The 22,071-nt window shown below is 36.2% G+C and overlaps 1 protein-coding gene across 4 annotated transcripts in view; it reads right to left on the bottom strand.

The window, feature by feature from the left end:
- Window positions 1-2,993: 2,993 nt before the first annotated feature.
- LOC104108391 (ABC transporter C family member 13) overlaps window positions 2,994-22,071 on the bottom strand; it is a 103,871-nt gene continuing 84,793 nt past the window's right edge. For 2 of the 4 annotated variants that reach the window (XM_070197654.1, XM_070197656.1), the window contains 28 exons: window positions 20,279-20,348; window positions 19,495-19,555; window positions 18,695-18,782; window positions 17,360-17,478; window positions 15,593-15,690; window positions 14,978-15,044; window positions 13,676-13,793; window positions 13,469-13,585; window positions 13,305-13,385; window positions 12,978-13,226; window positions 12,149-12,250; window positions 12,010-12,077; window positions 11,647-11,778; window positions 11,403-11,550; window positions 10,074-10,354; window positions 9,724-9,880; window positions 9,035-9,210; window positions 8,848-8,959; window positions 8,674-8,727; window positions 7,800-7,922; window positions 6,923-7,021; window positions 6,626-6,718; window positions 6,423-6,533; window positions 6,187-6,348; window positions 5,263-5,450; window positions 4,916-5,105; window positions 4,670-4,837; window positions 2,994-3,380 (listed from right to left, as the gene is read on the bottom strand). In XM_070197654.1, coding sequence (XP_070053755.1) covers window positions 3,300-3,380; window positions 4,670-4,837; window positions 4,916-5,105; window positions 5,263-5,450; window positions 6,187-6,348; window positions 6,423-6,533; window positions 6,626-6,718; window positions 6,923-7,021; window positions 7,800-7,922; window positions 8,674-8,727; window positions 8,848-8,959; window positions 9,035-9,210; window positions 9,724-9,880; window positions 10,074-10,354; window positions 11,403-11,550; window positions 11,647-11,778; window positions 12,010-12,077; window positions 12,149-12,250; window positions 12,978-13,226; window positions 13,305-13,385; window positions 13,469-13,585; window positions 13,676-13,793; window positions 14,978-15,044; window positions 15,593-15,690; window positions 17,360-17,478; window positions 18,695-18,782; window positions 19,495-19,555; window positions 20,279-20,348 — 3,513 coding nt within the window. In that variant the 3' untranslated portion in view covers window positions 2,994-3,299. Of the gene's footprint in view, window positions 3,381-4,669; window positions 4,838-4,915; window positions 5,106-5,262; window positions 5,451-6,186; window positions 6,349-6,422; window positions 6,534-6,625; window positions 6,719-6,922; window positions 7,022-7,799; window positions 7,923-8,673; window positions 8,728-8,847; window positions 8,960-9,034; window positions 9,211-9,723; window positions 9,881-10,073; window positions 10,355-11,402; window positions 11,551-11,646; window positions 11,779-12,009; window positions 12,078-12,148; window positions 12,251-12,977; window positions 13,227-13,304; window positions 13,386-13,468; window positions 13,586-13,675; window positions 13,794-14,977; window positions 15,045-15,592; window positions 15,691-17,359; window positions 17,479-18,694; window positions 18,783-19,494; window positions 19,556-20,278; window positions 20,349-22,071 lie in introns of those variants that run through there. The other 2 variants (XM_070197655.1, XR_011415007.1) reach the window with 2 other exon arrangements.

Genomic DNA, 22,071 nt, shown 5'->3' with positions numbered 1-22,071 from the left:
AAGAAAAAGTGGATCAAGAAAATGAAAGGCAGTCACAAATTAAAGCGCTCGAAGGGAAATGGCATGTCATCGGCAGGGATCAGGTCCGAGGTTCTGACTCGAACAAATCGGCCCATCCAACCTCGATCACGAGTCTCGTCTATACTCGAGAACAATGCTTTGGTGGCTCGGCAAGCAAGCTTGATTAACCCTCCTCGATAGAGTCGGGGCTATAAAGGCGCATAAGGTGATCGAGGGTGAAAAGACACCCCTCGATTTTTCTTGAGAAAAATCGAAGAAGAATCACTATTCTCCAAAAAGAAGGGTGGATTTGGCCAAGGGTCACGTCGTATCTCTTGCAAAAGGCGACGATGACATGGTCTAATGAACCCAACGTGAAAGAATAAGTAAAAAAACTTAAGAACCCTTCCACATGGGTAGTAATTGATTCTTCAGGCGATGGGACTACCCACGTGCTTGTCACCCCAGTTGCATTCCTGTTTTACTTTATCGAGAATTTTTTCGGTGATTGAACAATGGTACCTCGAGATCGGCTCATATCGGTCCGGTACCGAAGAAGGTTTTTCAACCTTAAAATTGATGACAGTTGAGCACCCTACCAGAACGAATTCCTCAGGGCGAGGCTCCGCCGCATCCTCTCCGTCGGCGGGTCGTGATGAAGAAGTGACCTCTTTTTGCGGCACTGCTTTGGAGGTTTTCGCCATTGATGAATAAAGGGAATGAGAATTAGGGTTGTATGCGATGTAAAATGTATGAAGCAAAGGGATTTTTTGAAGAAGATGCAAGAGTAGATAAAAAGCTTTTGAGTGAAAAGTTTGGATGAGGATGAAAGTGTGAATATTTATAACCTGGTGATGACGGTTCAGAACCGGTAGTGGCCGACCAATGACTGACAAGCATTTAATGCTTTGGTAACTGGACCGACGGGACGTTTGTTACATACGTCATAATCGGGCTCGTCACTGACATCATCATCCACCAAGTCGGAGTCCGAAAATTCATATCATTTCTCATCATCTTCTTTCCGAGAAACGAGGGGACTATCTGTATACGGTCAAAACCGAGTTTTGCCCTTCGTATTATTAATCGAGATTGGAACATGATGGTCCAAGGTTCATTACTGTAATATCGATCCATGGTGTGAAGTATATGTTGTCGAGCTCGAGACCCAGAGACCGATCAAGATCGAGATCGGCCGGGATCAAGATCGAGGTCGGCCAAGATCGAGCTCAAAGACCCAGAGACCGATCAAGATCGAGAACGACCAAGATCGAGATCGGCCAGGATCAAGATCGAGCCAAGAAACAAAAAATGTGTTATAGCCACAATTAGGGGGAGAATCTCGGTGGAAATCACGACACGTATCAAGAAGAGGCCGATTAATTAGCCTATCATGAGAGTCCTTACTGTATTTAGAATTGTATCAAGAGTATGACTCTCCTACTATATAAAGGGGGTCTGATCATTTGTAAAGGGAGACTAAGGCAGTAAAAAGCAATATACTACTCTTTTCTTTAGGTTCTCAATACTCTGTTACTCTGCTCATATTTCATTTGCTATTTCATTTGGTTCGAGGGCCAAAGCTGCACATCTCATTTGATTTGCTTTTATTTTTCTTTACAGTCAATTTCAATATCAATTTGCATATTTTCTTAGCTTGTGTCAAGTAAAATTACATGTCCTTAAAACCACATATGAATTCAATTGTTATCCGTTTTTAGGGTAAACACATATGTATAGCTAAGTATATACGTTTTTTTTTTAATTTTTAAAAAAAGTATAATTACACATAAAGTCGGCACGTTTTAATACAAAGCAAGTATTATTTTGCAACCTCCAGTAACCTTAAAACATCATATATGCCCTATATGCAAACCATTTAAAAGACGAATTGTAACAATAGATTATATCGCTCGCACAAAATCTCGCATACGCCACTGTAATAATGGTTGTAAACTCACTATTGTTTTATTGTGCTTAGCACTTATATCAGGGAGCAAGCAAAAGAACATGGCATGCCTGTTGCTGGTAGAGGATTGATGGGACCATTTTCAACAACAATAAGGTAAAGAGTAAAGAGTAAAGAGCAAAGAGAATACTGCTTTATTTTCTTGCTAGCTACTATTCATAGCAATGCTTTCATTTTTGTCTTCAAAATTCTCTTTTTCGTTTAATGTTAACTAACTTTTGAGCCGGTGTAAAATCATTGTCTAGTCGTATTCACCGAAAAATGCACGAGCAAGCATTTGCCTTTAGCTTTATGCTTTACCCTTTAGGGAACAGTGACAACAAAGGCTTCTAATGATGGAAGAACAACTGAATAGTTGAATAATTTTCCTCCATCTACATTTGAAGTGAGAGTGTAAAAAGTATTTAGTATCAATTCGGGAACCAAATTTTCATAACTTTAAAAATAAAATTTACATGTTAACAAACTATATAAGCGTACTATAAATTACAAATTTTCGTTACTATTCTTCTGCCACTAAGAATAGCTAAGGCAGGCTAATCTTGAATTTCTATTTCCCTCAGCTCCAGGCACATAAAAAAAACTCAAACTTTGGACTTTCTTTTCTATTTAACTTATGACTGACGGGTGGAAGTCCACTATAAGATGAGGATGGTCATGACTAAGATTGGAGATTAGTCCAACTTTGTATCTATTTGTTGGTCAGTCACTAACAAAAAGCATGTAGGGAAAAAAAACATATAGTATCTTTTTTCCTTCAAAAGGAAAATTTTAATAGAGACTATATGCTATACCATTCCATGTTGTTTTAGTTGGCAACCTTTATCATTTATGGTAATTAAAAGATTAGGATATTCATATTCTTTGGTTTGGCCTGTGCATTATATATTGCTCAACCACAACTGTAGCAGCATAATTCCTTCCAATTACTCTGAAGGTTTGTATGAGAATTGTGCAAAGCATATGCTTATTCGACGATCTTTAAGTATGGTGTTTGGTATCATTTCATTTTTACTCGAGGTAGTTTTACCAAAATGTGAACAATAACATCTTAATGGCACTTATCATGCATAAATATTCCCACAAGTCCATATAAGTTATAACCTTGCGCATCTACCATGTTTTTTTTCCAGCAGCATTGTGAGCTAATATAATGGTTTTATTGTACAACAACTTCACGTTTGAAGATTTGGTTCAGCCTACATTAATACATTAGCAACCATTAGAATTAAAACAAGAGTAAGTTTGAAGGTGGATAGTTGCTCTACTATGCAACATCTTCCAGTCGCCGAACTAGTTTTCTAAAACCTAAGTCATCATCGGAGATGCATCACATTTTTGAAGCTTTGGCGAAGCTGAAAAATATGGATGACTGATCTTCTAGAAGAATCCGCGGGTTACCCTGTTCAACCTGGAAACCAAAAAAGGAAAGATGAGAATCTGGATCAATCTCAATTTGGATGACATTCTGCAAACATTTCCATCTTTAATGTAGCCTAACACCATGAAAGCAATTTAACAATTGAAGAATGTTCAACACTTATTTGGTTGTTCATATCAGCAGCCTTAAAGATGTAGGTAATGCAAGGAAAGCATAATAAATAAATGACAACAAAACCATAACAAAATGATGAGGCAGAATTAAGTCATTAAGAATAATATCTGTGACCGTTGTGTCGCCCTACTTTCCAGATAAGTATAAGACAAAATAATTAACCTGAGGAGACTTAAATATGTCAGGGGAAGGAAGATGCAATATGTTGGAATGTTATTAAGAATGGAGTGTTCGCCGTGAAATCTTAGTACAAAGAATCATAAACTATGATGGTGGGTCACGAAGCATGCTTGAATCAAGACAATTTGAGAAGGAGAGGATTTATTATTTGTAGCAGATGCTATCTATCTGAGAGCTCATGTGAATCAGTTGATCATCTTTTTCTGCATTGTCATTAAACCTGGCAGATTTGGACCATGTTTATGGCTATTTTTGGAGTTCAAGGTGTGATGCCCGAGATGCGGAGGCAGGATTTCCGCTAAGAGGGTGCAAAAGAGAAAAAATTTAAAAATTAAAAGAGATTATGGCCAGTGTGAATTGAACCAGTGACCTTACAAAGGTTTTGAACCCCCTTGACCACTGAGCTATGTTTTTGGGCTGTGTAAGGGGATTCAAAATATAATAAATAGAGGTACACAACAGATTTTGCTTTATATATGTACAGTGTAATTTTCCGGCGAAGGCCGCTCCCCCTAAATCCGCCGCCCCTGCCTGAGAAGTTCAGAGATTTGTTAGGATGTTAGGATGCTGGAAATCAATCTATGCTGGGAAGTGTAAGAAAGAGGCCTGGATTGTCATCCCATTATGCATTGCATGGACAATTTGGATGGAGAGAAATAGGAGATGATTTGATGGCAAAAAGGAGCAACTTCAAGTCCTGAAATTTAGATGCATTCAAAAGCTGTGTTTTTAATTTTCAGGACGTGCTAGACTTGTTAGATTTTATAGAGATCTGATGTACCAAGTCTAGTGTTTGTTTTTTTTCTGCTGCAGTATTCTCTTGATACTGCAGATTAATAAAATTTTACCTTTTCAAAAAAAAAAAAAAAAAAAACTACTAGTCCGCTAGTTGTGTTATGTTCTTATAATTCATCGATGTCTAGACAGAGTTAAAGAAGGTAAGCTTGTCAAGACAGTAAGTTTACCAGAAACCCTCTATCCAAAATCAGGATATTGTCCATGTTCAAAACTGTGGAAATGCGATGGGCAATTGTGATAACCGTTGTTCCCTGGCATTCAGTGGCTAGAGTTTTCTGTAGTTTTGAAGTTGTTTCAGTATCCACATTTGCCGTACATTCATCCAAGCAAAGTACCTGCAGAAAAAATGTAAACTGTTGGCACTCTCCCATTTCTTGTACACACCTCCGCACTAACTCCATTTACAATATTACCTTACAAGACTTGAGGAGAGCACGTGCAAGGCAGATTAGCTGCTTTTGACCAACAGAGAATGCTGTTCCAAACCCTTTCAGTTGAACATCCAGTCCACCTACTGCTTCTACCTCCTCCTTGATGTTGCATTTTTCTAGGGCATTCCAGATCTCAAAATCCATGTTCTCTTGCAATGGATCTAGATTTTTCCTGAGATGTTTATATTACACAGACATGTAAAGGAAGCCATATTGCCAACCAATCATCATTAATATACACATATGCTGTAAGGAAAAAAGGAAGGGAATGTTCTAAGACAATATGACACAAGAGAAGTAGCAAGTAATGTCATGTCTATATTAATTACCTTATCGATCCTTCAAACAAGAAAGAAGCCTGGGGTACAACAGCGAATCTTGAGCGAAGATATCTGACAGAAACACCAGCAACGTTTATGCCATCAACCATGATAGATCCTCCACATGTTGGGTAGAGCCGAAATATGGCGTTCAAAATACTTGATTTTCCTGCACCTGTTCTTCCAATTATACCAACCTGATAGATACTAGGACAAACTTAAACTTCAATATCACTGGAGTTTGGAGGAGCTAACACTTAAAGCAAAGAAACACAAAATATCACATCACTTGAATCCCATCCCTCCTGGTTGTGCCTTGACAATTTGCCTTTGACACCTTTGATCATTTTGATATTCTTCAAGGAAAAGACTCAGGACATTGTTCTAGTGCTAGAGAGCTCTCCAAAAAACGCCAACAAAAGTATAATAAACTTTCCAATAGCAAAGTTAAATTTTTTAAAGATATCTTAAGGATAGGAGAATCTGGATGATGAACTAGGCAAATGGTGCAAATTAGATCATCATCGCAGTTAACTATTACGTCTCCTAAAGCTATCATTAGCATCACTAACCCTTGATGACTGGAAAATCTGGATAGTGGAAGCACCAAATAGTGTTAGTGAATTAGCTTTATCTTCACACAAGGTTCCGATTAACTATGATTGTCTAAAGTTCCAGTGAAACACTTTCACTTTAATTGCAATGAAAACAAGGAATTATACAATTGGCCTGATGAGTTGATATAAGAAGTAAACAAACAACAGATATCCTGAAGCAAAGGTCTTTATTTAAAATAAGAAAATTACAATAACTTAATTTTCAACCATCATCTCTTTCTTATATAGATTTAGGCCATCTTATTGACATGTGATTTTGCAAGTGTCAGATTTGCAACTAAAGGACATGGTAGATATTCAAAGTAGACAAACAGACCTGTGTTGCCCCAGCAATGTCAAAAGAAACACCACACAAAGCAGGAGGCAGTTGTGGCTTGTACTTAAGAGTCACATTGACAAAATTGATCTCTCCTTGATGGGGCCATTGTGGATGTAACGGATGACCTCCAACATCTTCTTCTTGAGGAACATCCATATACTAGAATGGGGAGTAAAAAGGAGTTCTCAACTTGTGCGATAAACTTTTTATGAATTGTATTTTAATTTAGTTACCTGTAAGATCCTCTCAATAGAAACCATCTCTTTCTCTGTTTCCGTGAAACTTGTTAAGAAGCTTCCAAGTAAAGATACAATTGGAGCCGCATATGAGAGAGCCAAGCCAATCTGTTCATATAGAATCAGTACATCAAATTCAAGGAAGATTATGATTGCTTTGCAGAAAAGTGTCAAGAGCATAAGAACCACTTAAAACTTACCAACCCTGGCGTACCTAAACTGAAGGGGAGGTATCCATGAGAACCAATAACTGCCATCACTGCAATGAATGACACGATAAAAGCTGCGAGCAACTGGAAAATTTAAATCTTTCAGTAGCAATTATAGCATCTAGTAATCATGACAATATCAAATTTTGAGTATTATGATATGACTTACAAAAATGAGAAAATGTGTGCACGCCAAAGTTCACAATTCACATTGTCAAACTTAAGAACATGGTGACACAAAAATCAGAAGTAGTTCCACTAAAGTGGTACTGACAGCGCAAGACATACCTGAAGGCGCAGGGAGAGCCACAAACTCGCTGTTACTTCTGAATACGAAGTCCTCTGATATGTCATCAGATGCTGATTAAATTTGAGCAGAAAAAAAACCTGCCAAAAAATATAGTTTGTTTGAATGGAAAAACACCAATGTTGGACAATGAGTTCTTCTTAAAAATGCGGGAATACACAGCATTCAAAATGATAATTTCCACTACACAAAGGTAGCAATGGGTCTTTCTGTTTGGCAACAAGAGGAGGCTAAAAGGTGCACTTAGTGATGCGGTTTATAAAGCGTGGGATAAACTATGTTCCTTAATTGTGTGATGTACAAGGGAAATTACTAAGGTACTGCCTTCTGACATTCACTGCAATCATACTGTTCCTCTATGTAATAGGGGTGTTAGATACCTATTATATCTATAAGTATATGCTGAAACTAGGGAAGGACAGGATAAAAGAAAAAACTAACATGAGGAAGAACAATTACTTGTGATCATGTTCTGTCAAACAGATGCATTTTTTCAAAAGAAAGATAACACGAATGTTTTCACTCTCCTATCAGAATTAGATTTTATCTAAATGTATGTTGTAGTATCATGCTAAAACTGTCAGAAATCCAAGGTAAGAGAAGAAAAGCATAGCAACTGGACTAGAATTTAGTAGGAAAATTTTAGACAACAGGAACTTCTTTAAGTAACTCCTTCCCTGCGATCAAACATGTGATTGACCCCACCAGGTAAAGCAGTCAAAAGTTCTTTCAAGAGGGCACAAATGGAAAAGCACAAACTCTGATTAGCAGGAATGAAAATTTATATCCTCTTGAAAGAAAAGACAAAGATGCTCCTACGAGAGTGATCTCATTTAATTGAAAAAAGGATATAATTACCTCGCATTTAAAGCCTCTTATTGTTGATGATCCATCCAGAGTCTCCGTAAAAGATGCATATATAGGTGACCGAGATACACTGTCAAGTCTACGCAACTCACGTGATGTTGACCTGTAGTACAGCTGAAGATCTTATCATCAGTTATTCTGTCTTAGCCTCTAATAAATCATATTATGGAAGTGAAACTACCTATTCCAGTGGCTAAGGGCTCCATATTATTCCGCATCTAAATATTTCATATTGGGACTTTGAGAAAAAGGTTATTTTAATAACCTTTATTAACATTCTAGCAATTGTGGATCACTAGCATGATTTCGCAGATTGTGCTTAAGATCCAAAGAGAAATAAAAAGAGATTCAAAGAGAAACTTTGATTTTTTTTATTTGTTCATATTTGAAGCAGCACAAATAGATCAATAAATGCATTATACTGTAAAATTTCTTTCTATGAATACCCATACTTGGCAAGCATTATATCTAACAAAAGGAAAAATCTAGTTTCTTCGGAAATGATACACCAAATTTCACTAAGCTACAACGAATAAATAGCCTACATAGTGATGTGTCTATTCCAATAAATGATAATCAAATATCACGTAAAACATAAGTTGTTCAGATAGGAGATGTGACTACTATCCTTTCTCTTATCTAAATGATGAAAACATAAAAGCGTTGATGAGATAGAAATGGAAGTAACACGTCCGAAAGAGAATACAATAATGCTAAAACATAGAATGAGCACGAAAAGATGACCACGAAAGGAACAAAAAGATCTACATTCATTGTTTGCTATCATCCTGATATTACTTTGCTTTGATCAAAACACTTCTTCACTTTACCAATCAGTGAGATATATAGAAATTTTGGAACATACCTGTAATTTTCTGTAGATGTACCAGAAAGGCATTAACAGAAACAAAAACATGACCTGCATATAAGCAGAACCTATTAGAATCAGAAGTTCTAACAAGCAAAACATGGACTGCAGTACTTAAAAAATTGCAAAAAAGAAACCGTGAAAAGTTCTGAAACAAGGAACTAGCCATACCTGCACGTATGAAAGAACTACAGCAATCCCCAAAAGGCCAACAAAATTAGCTAGCAGAATATTGAGAATAAAGGGAAGAGAATCGTCAATTGTGTAGAGATCTGAAGACAATCTGTATAGTCCAGTCAGTACATATTATATAATGTCAAAAGAAAGAACATTTAATTTCTTAGTGAATCTGATATACCTGTTTATAATTCTCCCAGTTGGGTTCAGATCAAAGAAGCTAATAGGTGCACTTATAAGCTTCTCTAATAATCGATCATGCACCTTAACAGCGGCACGTAGCCCACCAAATGCAAATGAAAATGCCCTCACTAAAGTTAGCAAGGAATTTGCCAGACAGAAAAGAGAAAGTGTGGCCTGCAACATCAATAAAACAGTCAAGCATACTGATAATTAGTCAATCATATTAGTAAACATGAGCTGTATATCACCAAGAAAGGCATGGTGACTTCTCCAACTCCACCTTTACATTTGAGAGAATGAACGAATGAGGGGGGGACTAGATATGGTTAGTGCCAACTTTGGTGATGAAAATTATACTAAAAAGAATACATTCTTTCTTCACAAACCGAGTTACTACTTTTGAGATTGGGACCAACCGAATGTTCTAAGAAAGCCTCACGCCTCGAAACCAGATCTTCTCTTGATAATAGGAGAAGAGTAGGGGAAAACAATATATTGAGCAACAACAGAGCTCTTCAATATTCTTCCATTTTAGGAGAGTCTTACAACGACACTTTTAATTTCAAAAAAAGCATAATAAAGCCTTATTATGATTTATTTCATTCCTCAAAATAAAGCATAATAAAGCTGGGGAAAGAAAATAACTTGGTGAGAGAATCTACACAATTTAAGTAGTTGGTTAGTTACCAGGTAAAAGTTTGTTGAATATGCTTTCTGGTTTCTTCCACTTGCATCAACCCAATACGAGAGCCACATGTCATTTCCATTACGAGAAGCTTGCATCAAAACCGCAGAGAGACATGTTAAAACTGTGATGAACCAACCAGCAAAAGCAGCATAGCTCCTGCGAGTCATATAATGATGAAATCATCAAACTGAAAAATTTATCACAGGCAGGATCTTTCCTTAAACAGTCGAATGGAGCTACATGGATAGTGAAGATCTTTATGTCAACTACAATTAGCTTGGGATTGAGGTGTAATGTTGATATCTTTGTTGTAAAATTATTTTCATGCTAAAATAAAATAACAACTCACTTGTATACAGTGAGTTCGACTTTTCCTTCTTTCCGAGCCTCTGATTCATCAGTCACTTGATTTCCACCAGGAGTACATATAAAATCACCCTCTGAAACTTTCTGCTGGATCTCACTAGAAATATTTGATTTTTTATCCTGCCGTTGAACTTCAGAACAAGTGCTAAGTTCATCGATTGTTGAGAATGCTACATCAGAAGAACAAGAAAACTCAGTTGGATTCCCCACCCACTGCACACGTCCTTTATCCATCACAATTACCAAGTCTGCGGCAGATATTGCCTGTAAAGTAAAAGAATAGATTATTATATGGAAGACAGGCACTACTTTAGATACCGTAAATGAATGGTCCTCTGGGTTGCCAACGACTTAACTTATTAACAAAGATGTTAGATGTGCTCGATTTGTTTCTAACCTGAGATTAATGCATCTTTTCTGATTATAAATGCATTTCTAGTTCTTTCTTGAACAAGAGATTACAAAACAGAAATACACCTTTTGCTAATTTTTTATGCCTTTCCATTTTCTTTTGCCTAGTCTTCTGATAAAATGGCCAATATACAGTAGTAAATTGCTTCACAACATAATTTGGTGCATGAATCAACATCACTAACCTTGTGACACACATACGGATAGTGGAACTTCATGTCATTAGAAAGAAAAGATAAATAATGTTGCACGTGTAGATTTTCCAGAAATGCACTGGGAACAATTAGAGTAAAATTTAACTATATATTACATTTAATCTACAGATCCTTGTTAAATGAGCCAAGTTCAATTAACCCCAGCAACTAACAATTACTGTTACTACAACTGGAATTAAGAAACAATTGTTCTATTAAGAAACTGGAATTAAGAAACAATTGTTCTATAAATTCGATCAGTTTCAATTGAATATAGAAGGAAAAAAAACTATTAAAGTGAAGATAAAACTACACAAAACCCATTGCATGATGAAAGGAAATTTTCGTGTATCATTTAGCTCAATTAGCAATGTCTACTAGTCTTTTCTGAAAGCAAGGTGGCTCCCACTTGCAAATACAATGAGCTGCGAAAAATCAATGGCTTGTATATCCATATACAAAATATAGCATCACATTATCTCCATAATGATTATATCAAAATTGCCCTTACTCATTATTTAATAGAAGTTTCTATCAATATTTTCAAATATCTCCTTTTTCTTCCTTATAATCTTTGACCGAAACTAAAATTTCTACATGTCTTGTATGAGAATAAACAACTATGAATTGAGTTTAAAATAAAGGTATAGAAACCTGAAAAAAAATCTATTATATCCAGCACTAAAAGGAAGTTGTGAATGGAAAACCTGAAAGTTATGTGTGCAAAGGATGCGTGTATGCTGACTCATCAGAGGGCCGAGAATTGCATTATGTAAAATTGAAAAACCAACATGTGCATCAACTGCACTGAGGATATCATCAAGTAGGTAAATTTCCGCGTCATGATAGATGGCTCTGTCAGATACAGAAAAGTTGTCAGAAGATGAGACAATTCACTTACTCAGTCACTAGACAAATACCTTGCAATTTGAAGACAGAGAATCGCATCACCTGGCAAGTGCAAGACGAGCTCTCTGTCCACCAGATAAGTTAAATCCTTTTTCTCCAACAGAGGCCATATCACCTCCCATCATTCTGGAAATATCGAAGTCCAAGGAACAAGCTTGTAATACTTCCGAGTATCTGCTCTCATCAAAATCCAATAAGCTTCTGTTAGATAGTGATTCCTCAATAAACCTTCATACAGTGAATTTTCAAGGGTCCAAGGCATACAAAAAAATATCATCTCAATGGATAATGAGGTTAATAGCAGAATTGGGACTTTGGAAAGGCAAAACTGAGAACTGAAAGTTGATGTAATGAAACTATCCAAACAAATTCTTATTGCCTTGTCAAAAGGTAAATGAAATAGACCTCCTTGGGTCATAGTCTCTCCCAAACAAAATGTTATCACGTATGGTTCCTGAGAGAATCCAAGCAACCTGAAAAGATAGGCAAAATATGAGATCAGGAGTGCTACATAACACATCAATACTACCAGCTGTTTGTTCACCTGCGGTACATATGCAATTGAACCAGTCCGGTACACAGATCCGTTAATTAACCCCGTCTCCCCCAAAATCAAATTCAACAAGGATGATTTACCAGACCCAACCTGCAGGCAAAAAGATCTGTTATAAGAGAAATAATAGTTTTGCTGGAAAGGAACCTTGCACAGTATAATCATTACATAAAGCTACACGTCCAAGAAAATCAGTGTATCACTTCTGCTACACCCATTACTATGGTGGAAAAGGGAGGTATAACTTCTTATTATACTACAGCATTGCACCATCGTAGTTTCTTTCCGTAGAGTTAGAACCACCAAAGTGGTTACTAAGGTGAATTAAACTAAAGAAGGTGCCAATGGTAGACTGTAGGTAGTAAGAGTATAAAAAGATCATAGAGATATTGATTCAAATTTTCTTTTCTGAGATTATAATCATATCTCCAACTCCATCTAACAGGATATGGTGAAAAGGAAAAACCCAAATAGCACGAGTCATACATATACAGTATCCTCAGTAGCTCAGGTTTCACAAACTTTTGCACCATTAAGAAGCAGAGGCTTTGCAATAACAATTCTAAACATATATCCATTTCTAAGACAAAGTATACATATATCAAATATCTCTTGATCCAAAATGTTAAATAGTCAAGTCTGTGTTTTCTACAACAACATATGAAATGTCATCCCATAACCCATAAGCTTGTAAACGGTCAAAAGGACAAAGCTTTAAGATACTCCCAATTTCATGTCAGATGAGGCTGGTCAAAATTTTCTCACATTGATAAGCTCAGAGCTCTAAAATAAATTAGTTATAACAGCAATAGAGTTTTACCTCTCCAACTACTGCAACCAGTAAACCTTTCGGAATAAGAAGATTAACAGGATCCAAAACCAAATCTATTTCCTTCTGGTCACGGCACGACCATGTGCAAGATGCATCACGGATGACAACAGCCACATCTTGCAATTCGGTCTGCTTATCAGAGGAAGAGAAAACCGAACAATTGCTTGGTTGTTCCATGTTTGTCTCCCGCTCAAAACAGGATAGATACTTGCATAACCTCCTGGAAGATATTACAGCCTGCAAAACAAAAGATTGAACAATTATTATAAAATAAAGGAGGATAATTTCTCAAACAAAAGAATTTTCACAACTCACATCAATTAACCCATTAATGACCCAAGGGAATGAATTTAATGGAGAAATCAAGTTATTAAACAGTGCGACACAAGTGAAAACCTGCAATTTTAACCAAACAATTAGGCAACATACGATTGTTAAAAAATTGCGCAAGCAAGTTACTTTAGATTCTCTGATTGTACCGTTGCTGCATCAAGTTGATGGCCCATCAAAGTATAGAGTCCAAATGTGAACAACGAGAAAAGTGTTGGTGTTGTTGCCCAGAAGAAAACGCACCATGAATCCAAGTATTTCCTAGTCTGACAGGAAAATTCTAAGTTTAAGTTTTAAGTCATATGGCTCATATTATCAAGCGTAAAGTACTAGAAAGATGACGAATATTGTCTCACTGATAGGTATTTCACTTCTTCCGATCTCGTCTTCATCAGCCAACTTGCAAAAAGTAGCTCCCAACTATACATTTTCAAAGTACGTATATGTGTTAAAATCTCCGCTGTCATTCTAACCCTGCAAAGAGGCATGGACAATGGATCGTAACAAATATAAGGAATGCTAACTACAAAACTCAAAAGACATAACTCATTACTTCTTTGTACTTCATTGAAAAAATCTGGACATGATTTTCATCCAAGACATTTCTCCCTTCCCACCCTAAGCACTATACACAAAAAAACCGTCTTCTAAATATTTTCTTCAACAAATAGAAGCATCAGCTTAATTCTAAAAAGAATCCAACCAGCAGTTTCTTATTTGTGAAGAAACAAGATCGATAATGTATAAACATCCCTAATAACATGAGGACAGCATCGAACTAAGGATAGAAAGTCATCAGCTTAAAGGAAAGCTTCTCTTAAATTATCTGATTTTGAAATAAGCTAATTCTTGCATACAAGACACTACTTCCAGAAACTTTTGCTGATGAAATGTGTAAATACGTTCTTTTAACTGATGCGGCATTCAGGTTGGATTATAACTTCAGCATGAATTTAAGCCGGTGGAACATGTAACATTCAATCTTCAAATTATCCTTGGGCTCTAGTTCAATTCTTCCTATGCCAGCCATATGAATAATGTGATAACACCACAATCCAAGACATCTCGCCTTGTAAAGAGAAAAATTGATCATGTATGTGTTTCAATACTTCCCTACCAGCAACTATCTGGTATCATTAGTTGCTATATGATCTAACATCTGAACAAAGAAAAAGCCTTAAATGTCTGGTTGCATATTTAACCTATCTGCTCGTATCTATATGTCTCTCCTTACTACACACATTAATTTTGATTTCTGTAAGCTAACAGAACACTTGACACTCCAGAAAGAAAAGGCAACATAAAAAGTTCACAACAAGTAAAATAAAATAACTGATAAGAAGAACTGTTGCTTAGTTTCAGCAAAATGACAACACTGATTGACTCTACTTAATTTCAGGAAAAAACCTATAGCAACCAAGGATCACTAGAAAAACTGCAAAAGAATGTTAAGAGATTGATCACATTCAGGTAGACTCTCTGCCAAGTTTAGAAAAGAAATTTGTGATTATTCAACATGGGCACCAATACACTTAATCTTTCCAATAGCACTGACCAGGTAAAGAAGATGAATGAACATACATTTCAGGAATAGCCCCATATGAGGTGATATACCAAAATGAATTCCGGCAAGGTTATAAAGAGTCGCTGCCACATACCTTTCATCCTTTTGCTCCATCATGCTCTTTGTAGCATTTGCAATCACATTTGCAATCCACTTATTAACTGCACAGAATAGCACTTATCAAGCCTTCTCTAGAATTGACTAAATGTATAAAGGCCTTGACATATCAAGAACCACTTACCAAAGCCCTTTGAAAATAAAAATGTATCATCTTCCTTGAAGGTTGAAGATATGTTGCAGGACAAGGTCTAAGACTATAGTGACTATTGATTTTATTCCTGATGGTGATTTGTTATCTAAGTTGAAAAATATAGATTGCTCCTTAAACTAAGCCCTAAACCTACATCAACCTCTCAAGGAAAACCTCATATGCAGACGACCGTGGATATGAACAATATTGACAGTAGTGGCACAATCACATCCACGAGATTTTCTAGTGGCAACTAGTCTGTATTTATCACTTATCACTTCCCCAACAATAAGCAAGTTATCAATCAACTTAGTATCACTGTGACACCCTATTTCCATCAGACCAACTTAAAACATATAGTTGTCTCTGTCGTATGAACACTTAATATTTAGTGCAGACACAGTAGCTTTCAATTGTTAATAAATTTTGCACATGTTCAAGATCTGAGTCATCTAATACCTGGTATTAGCAGAATTGTTATAGCTATTCCAGACAGAAATGCAAACTTGACTTGTTTATACAGTAGATAAAGAGCAATTCCAATCTGCAATGGCAAACTGATGCATTTCATGATTAATAGATCTGGTAACCAAGGAAAAGGGAAAAGGACAACATCCAAGCTGGCGAACTTCATTCTTCTTTTTATAAGAGGTCTAATCAATTCAACGAAGCAACATGCTAGATATTATCTTGAATGAAAGACTTTAAATACGTCATCACATTTCAAATAGGCACTGCCTCACAAGAAGGTGCAGTGAGTTGTATCGTAGATTTTGAAAAGGTCCTCTATTTTTCTTGAATAGATGCACTTAACAACAAAAGAGAAAACAAGAAGAAAAAAGAAAAAAAGAAATACAAACGAACATGTTGACCCTGATAAAACACATTATAGTTTGTTGAACATTTTGCGGAGCAGGACCATTCTCTTTTAGCAACAATTTATCATTATTTATCCCAAAAAGAAAACTAAAACTAGGATCAGAAATGTGCATTTAATAGTGGCATCATCAATGAAAATACATGAATTTACAGTCACGAATGTGCAAGTAGAGTAAGAAGGAATGGTAACAGAGTCTGAAAGTTAAAGATACATCAACACAAATATGAAATTATCATACCAAATTTTAATTGACAGAAGTAAAAAGCATACTGGATAAATATCACAACATCCAAAATTTAGACGACATCGTTGTGTACAGCTAGATACTAATAAGAAAATCTTTTTTTACAGACAGCACAGATACATTACATTCAACTCAAATTTAGCTAGATGCTAACTTTACGTTGAGTTTTCATATATCATGGATTTCAAGTTTCCTACTGAAAGGCAGTCAGTGAATCTTTATGATTCACTGAACTATGGAGACCATTTTTAAGTGGTTCCAACTTCCTGAGATGTTTTTCTTCTTTCCGGTCATAAGTGAAAATGACAACTTGCTATTAAAAAACTTCATCAAGAATGTTTCGGCATAGATTTAGGAGGCACAAGTAGGTCTCAATATGCACTGAGAAGAATTAGGCATCAGAGAGTTGCTAATAGTTTCTTGAAACTTTAAGGAAAGAACGACATTTTTGGAAACATGACAACCTAGACCCTAGATGTTTATTTCTGTCTTGCCAGTGACTGTTTCTTAAGTTAGGGCCTTTTATCCTTGTAGTTTCTAGAATCCCCAAGGATGGTGACTGTTAACCAAATATCAAAAAGAGACACACACAAATGGTAGGTCATATAAAAGATTACAATTAGAAAATTATTCAAAGGAAACCATAACATTAATTCAAAGAAACATAATTCGCATTTCCATGTCGAGCTGAGCAGAATTAAGTGTCAAAGTCAAACATATGTTGGAAATTTCTCATAAAAATGGAAATTTTGGTGCATGTCACAAAGTATGCTGCCTTCACAATAAGGATGATGCTAATTTCCATCTACCTAATGATGTTAAATTGGGAAAAATATAATTCATTTAGAAGCAGCCACTACTGCATGAATGAAATCTTAAAAATATAATTCATTTAGAAGCAGCCACTACTGCATGAATGAAATCTTAATTCAGATCTCTCAAACACCGATCACAAAAAGATTATTAAGTAAAAGGAAGGTATATTCTTCGTCTTCATTTTGGATATCCTATTTATTTATTTATTTTTTTTGGGGGGGGGGGGGGGAGGGTTGAGACATGGGCCAACCAATTACATAATCCTCTCGAGACAGAAAATACTGACCTCCATATATCATGAAAACTATTACACAGGTTCGCAACTCGATCAGCATCCACGGACATAAATGTTTGAATTTCTCCTTCAGAAAATTTTGATCTCTCGGCCAAACTAACAGAAAGACACTTGAAAAGAAAAATGGCAATGTTAGTCACTAATATCAAGTAGTATGTAAAACTTTCACTTAGAGTTGAAGTTTGAAAACTTAGCACGCCCCTTTAGGCTTTAAAAAGTGGTAGACACATGGACACGACTTTAAAAGATTGATATATCACTTTTCCCTATGACCATTATACATGATAAATGAAAAAGATAAATAACAAGGTACTCTCCGCCTGGATTTCCTAGGTTTTGCAAAATGGTACTAGGCCCTCCTAGCTTTAGGCTTTGAAAACTGGTAGACAACCTTTACATGGAACAAAAATAACCAATTTATTATTTTTTTCTCTTAGTAGTCACTATAGACAACAACCATTAGTATAGAAATAACACTCAATTCATTGCGAATCATACTCTACTATCTAAAACCAAAGAGCTCAAAACTCCTAATGTACTTGCTCTTTAACCAAACAAAAGATGGGTGTCAATGTTCTCATTTTAGGAAGAACGTTTCAAGTTTGATAATACCCAGATGGAGGTAATCTGAATAAAAACAACGATATGCAGGGAGAAAACGTTAACAATAACATTAAAAATTGAATTAGAAAATAAATGGAAACACTTCACACCTTGGAATAAACAAATCAAAGACTTCCAATTTTAGGCTTTTAAAAGACAAAAATCATTCAGTTGAGAACAACAACCCAGTGAAATCCCACAAGTGGGGTCTGGGGAGTGTAGTGTGTACGCAGACCTTAACCCTACCTATTATTCAGTTGAGAACATAGGAAAATAATACTGTAACGTTTATCGGTTAGAAGAGGCATTTCTACAACTTCTTCAAACTTAAAAGAGCTAAGACCTAGTCCTGAAAGAACAAGATTTATGCTCGTTTCATTAGAAAGTAATGACAATAAACACCCTCCTCATGTGACAAGAAAGAAGCACCTGGCATTGCCCCAAACATAAAGAGGCTAGTTAAATGCCACTTTACCATCTAAATGGCCTGGCATTGCCCCAAATTCAAAGAGACTAGTTAAATGCCACTTTAACATCTACATGGTCTAGTTAGAATTATTGATGATACAAATTACAAAATGAATATATTCAGATAAGAAGATAAATAGTATGAAATAAAGCTGCAACATGAATCCAGTATGACGCAGTTGTAATGTGGCTATAGAACAGATTGTTCAGGGTAATAAAGGACCTTATAATGGAACATTGTTAATAAAGATTCACCTTTTGGTAAATAAGACTCATGATACTGGATCTTAGCTTGAGCTTGAGCTTTGAAAGATGAAAAGTATATTGTGTATCAAGGAACGATCTGCAGCATTGCAGAGAAAACTTCTAAGACTTAGACAATATGTCATAAATCAGAGACCAATAATAACTTACAGCTTAAGTTATACAACTAAAAAGGTCAGACAAATGCGAGAAAGACATCTAGTATGCCAGCTAGCATGAGAACTATCCCAAATATGGATAACCCAGGTTGTAAGCTTACCACAATGAGAAAACATTCCCAAGAGAGAAAACGTGAGACGGGCAGAACTCCAATCCACTTCCCACTTTCCAATACAGAATTATTGCAAAACTCAAGTTTAAAAAGTAAAAATACAAAGAAATTCTAATGAGGGTTGGAGATACAGAGATGGTGAGTAAATGTCCTATTCTCAGAAAATGTTGATAAGAGCAAATTTTTAAGTAAAAGTCTAGTATCTATCCAAGACTCAAGTTTGGCCAAACCATGGAAGTCATCTCTAAGACGCACTAAAAATTGAGAGGTTATATATGTAGATTATAACAACTTAATAACATGATCTAACTTGAAATCCCATATGCTGATAAACGAGAACCTAGAATTCACACAATTTTCTCTTCTTTTTTGTGTGTATGTGCAAGACAACATTGAGTGTTCTATCAGTAACATACAAAGTTCACCAATAACACCATATAGTTTGACAAGAACTTGAAAGAAGCTGAAACACGTCATAACTTAAAATTAAAGAATTCCAGGAACGGAAAGTAATAGTTACTTCAAGACAGAAGAAAGGCCCAAGGATAGTGCAAGAATATAGCCATCATAGTCTCTTGAACCTGTTGATAAAGAGTACAAAAGAGTACGAACACCAGTCACAAAGGGTTATTCAACCATAAGAATGTTATAAAAGATCCAATTAACAGTCATGAAGACATCTGGCACACTTGTCAAATAAGTAGTTAATTGATCTACCCTAAAATGAGTTTGATGATATACAACATTAAAGCTAAACATTGCCGATAACACCGTTAAACTGGAAAGAGCATTTATCTGCATATTCATGGAATGTAGACCATAATAAATGATGACAATGAGACCACTTTACATTGAAGATACTACACTCCTTGTAAAGGAAAAGAAAGAAAATATCTTCAACTAAAAATCTACACTCTAATGATTGATGGAGAGAGAACATCCACAATGAAAATCCAAAAGCGTACATGCAGCAACTGAATGTGAACAAGAGTGATGATTCTGAAAATTTTACCACCACACGTACTAATATCAGGTTAGAATTAATTTTATGGAGGCACAATGTTGATTGACAAGAGAATCATTCAGAAAGCTTCCGAGTGCACATGTCTAAAACGAAGGTTATAATTAACTCTAGGAGAGCATTAATTTTTATGCCAGCTGAAAAGCAAAGAAAAACAACTGTCTTGCAAATATCAAAGGCTCCAAAAACAAGATAGAAATATCAGTTTTCCAGAGAAAGTATGAATTAAATTCATTCGATTCAGAATGGATACTGGAAAAATGAAATAATTGTATGTGAAAACCTTGCTGAAGAAAGCGGATCAACTTATTGAGTAGCAATGGACCCGCAAAACCGAGACAGTCATTAAGCACCTACAAAATGGAGAAATGTTACTTACAACTTTTGAATCTATTAGTAATATTTAACAAGATAGGTATAAACAAATTCAGCACTTTATTTATCAATAAAGAATGCGTCATCAAATTCATATGTTGGTCTTGAGATCTAAGTAGTCCCTATATTTTAAAGAAAATTTCTATATAATGCCACGTAAAGAAAACACCAAAAAGTTGTGGTATGTGTTAGTTTACAGCATGTATATAGTGTAGTATTGTCCCACATTGGTAGAGGAGTAGTATGTCCTTGTATAGTATAGCTATAAATAAGGAACTCTTGGATTGTATTGTTCATCTAATATCAATAACATATTTTCTCCAGTGCCTTCTCACATGGTATCAGAGCAATTGTAAGAGACTTATCGCTGTGCATAAATTCCAGCGATTCTGGGAAAGAGAACAGTACTTTTTTAAAGTTGTTTTCTATCTGCTTCATTTTTGTCAGTGTTGTGCAAAATCCAACACTAACACAAGAGTCGTCACTGTCCGGCGACCAAACCCCAGTAAAAAGCTCCGGTAGCAGCCTCCTCACGCGCCACCAGAAGCTCACGCGCGTGAGCTCACTCGCCGGCGCGTACGACCACTTCCGGCCATTTTTTGAAAATCTTCCTACAGAACAGTTGGGTCGCCTGGTAATTACGATCCTACCCCTACTGTTTTCATTTCATTCCGACAACTTTGAGTTTTTTCCGGCAGCTACAGTACTATTCCCACAGCTACAGTAGATTCCGGCAGCTACAGTATTTCAGTATTCTGTTTCTGTGTTTCCGTACTCTATTTCAACGGATTACAGTTGATTCTTTCTCTTATTTGGTAATAATTTGCAACAATGTCTTTGGGATTTGATGCTTTTGGGTCTAGAAACATGAGTTCTGGAAGCTCTAGTGCTATTATTACTTCAGAACCTTTAATGGGAGGTTCAAACTACTTAGCTTGGGCTTCATCTGTCGAGTTGTGGTGTAGAGATCAAGATGTTCAAGATCATCAAATCAAACAGTCTAGTGATGGAGATGAAAAGGCAATAGCACTTTGGGCAAAAATCGATGCTCAGTTATGTAGCATCTTGTGGCGATCTATTGATTCCAAGTTGATGCCCTTGTTTCGTCCATTCCAGACATGTTATTTGGGTTGGGCAAAGGCACGCACCTTATACACTAATGACATATCTCGCTTCTATGATGTGATATCGCGGATGACAAACTTAAAGAAGCAGGAATTGGATATGTCTACTTACTTGGGTCAAGTACAAGCAGTCATGGAGGAATTTGAGAAGTTAATGCCAGTTTCTGCTAGTGTGGAAAAACAACAAGAGTAACGACAGAAGATGTTTCTCGTTCTTACCCTCGCTGGACTTCCTAATGATCTTGATTTAGTACGCGACCAGATTTTGGCTAGTCCGACTGTCCCGACAGTTGATGAATTATTCTCTCGATTACTCCGCCATGCTGCAGCACCAAGTCCACCAGTGATCTCATCACAGATACTTGATTCCTCTGTTCTTGCATCCCAGACAATGGATGTTCGGGCATCTCAAACTATGGAGCATAGACGAGGAGGAGGTCGTTTTGGAAGATCTAGACCCAAGTGTTCTTATTGTCACAAACTTGGACACACTCGTGAAATGTGCTATTCCTTACATGGTCGTCCACCCAAAAATGCTTACATTGCTCAGACCGAGACTCCGGGTAACCAGAGATTT

This window comes from Nicotiana tomentosiformis, chromosome 3, assembly GCF_000390325.3.
Source record: "Nicotiana tomentosiformis chromosome 3, ASM39032v3, whole genome shotgun sequence".
NCBI classification, from domain to species: domain Eukaryota; kingdom Viridiplantae; phylum Streptophyta; class Magnoliopsida; order Solanales; family Solanaceae; genus Nicotiana; species Nicotiana tomentosiformis.
This window is presented reverse-complemented; position numbering and strand designations above follow the sequence as displayed.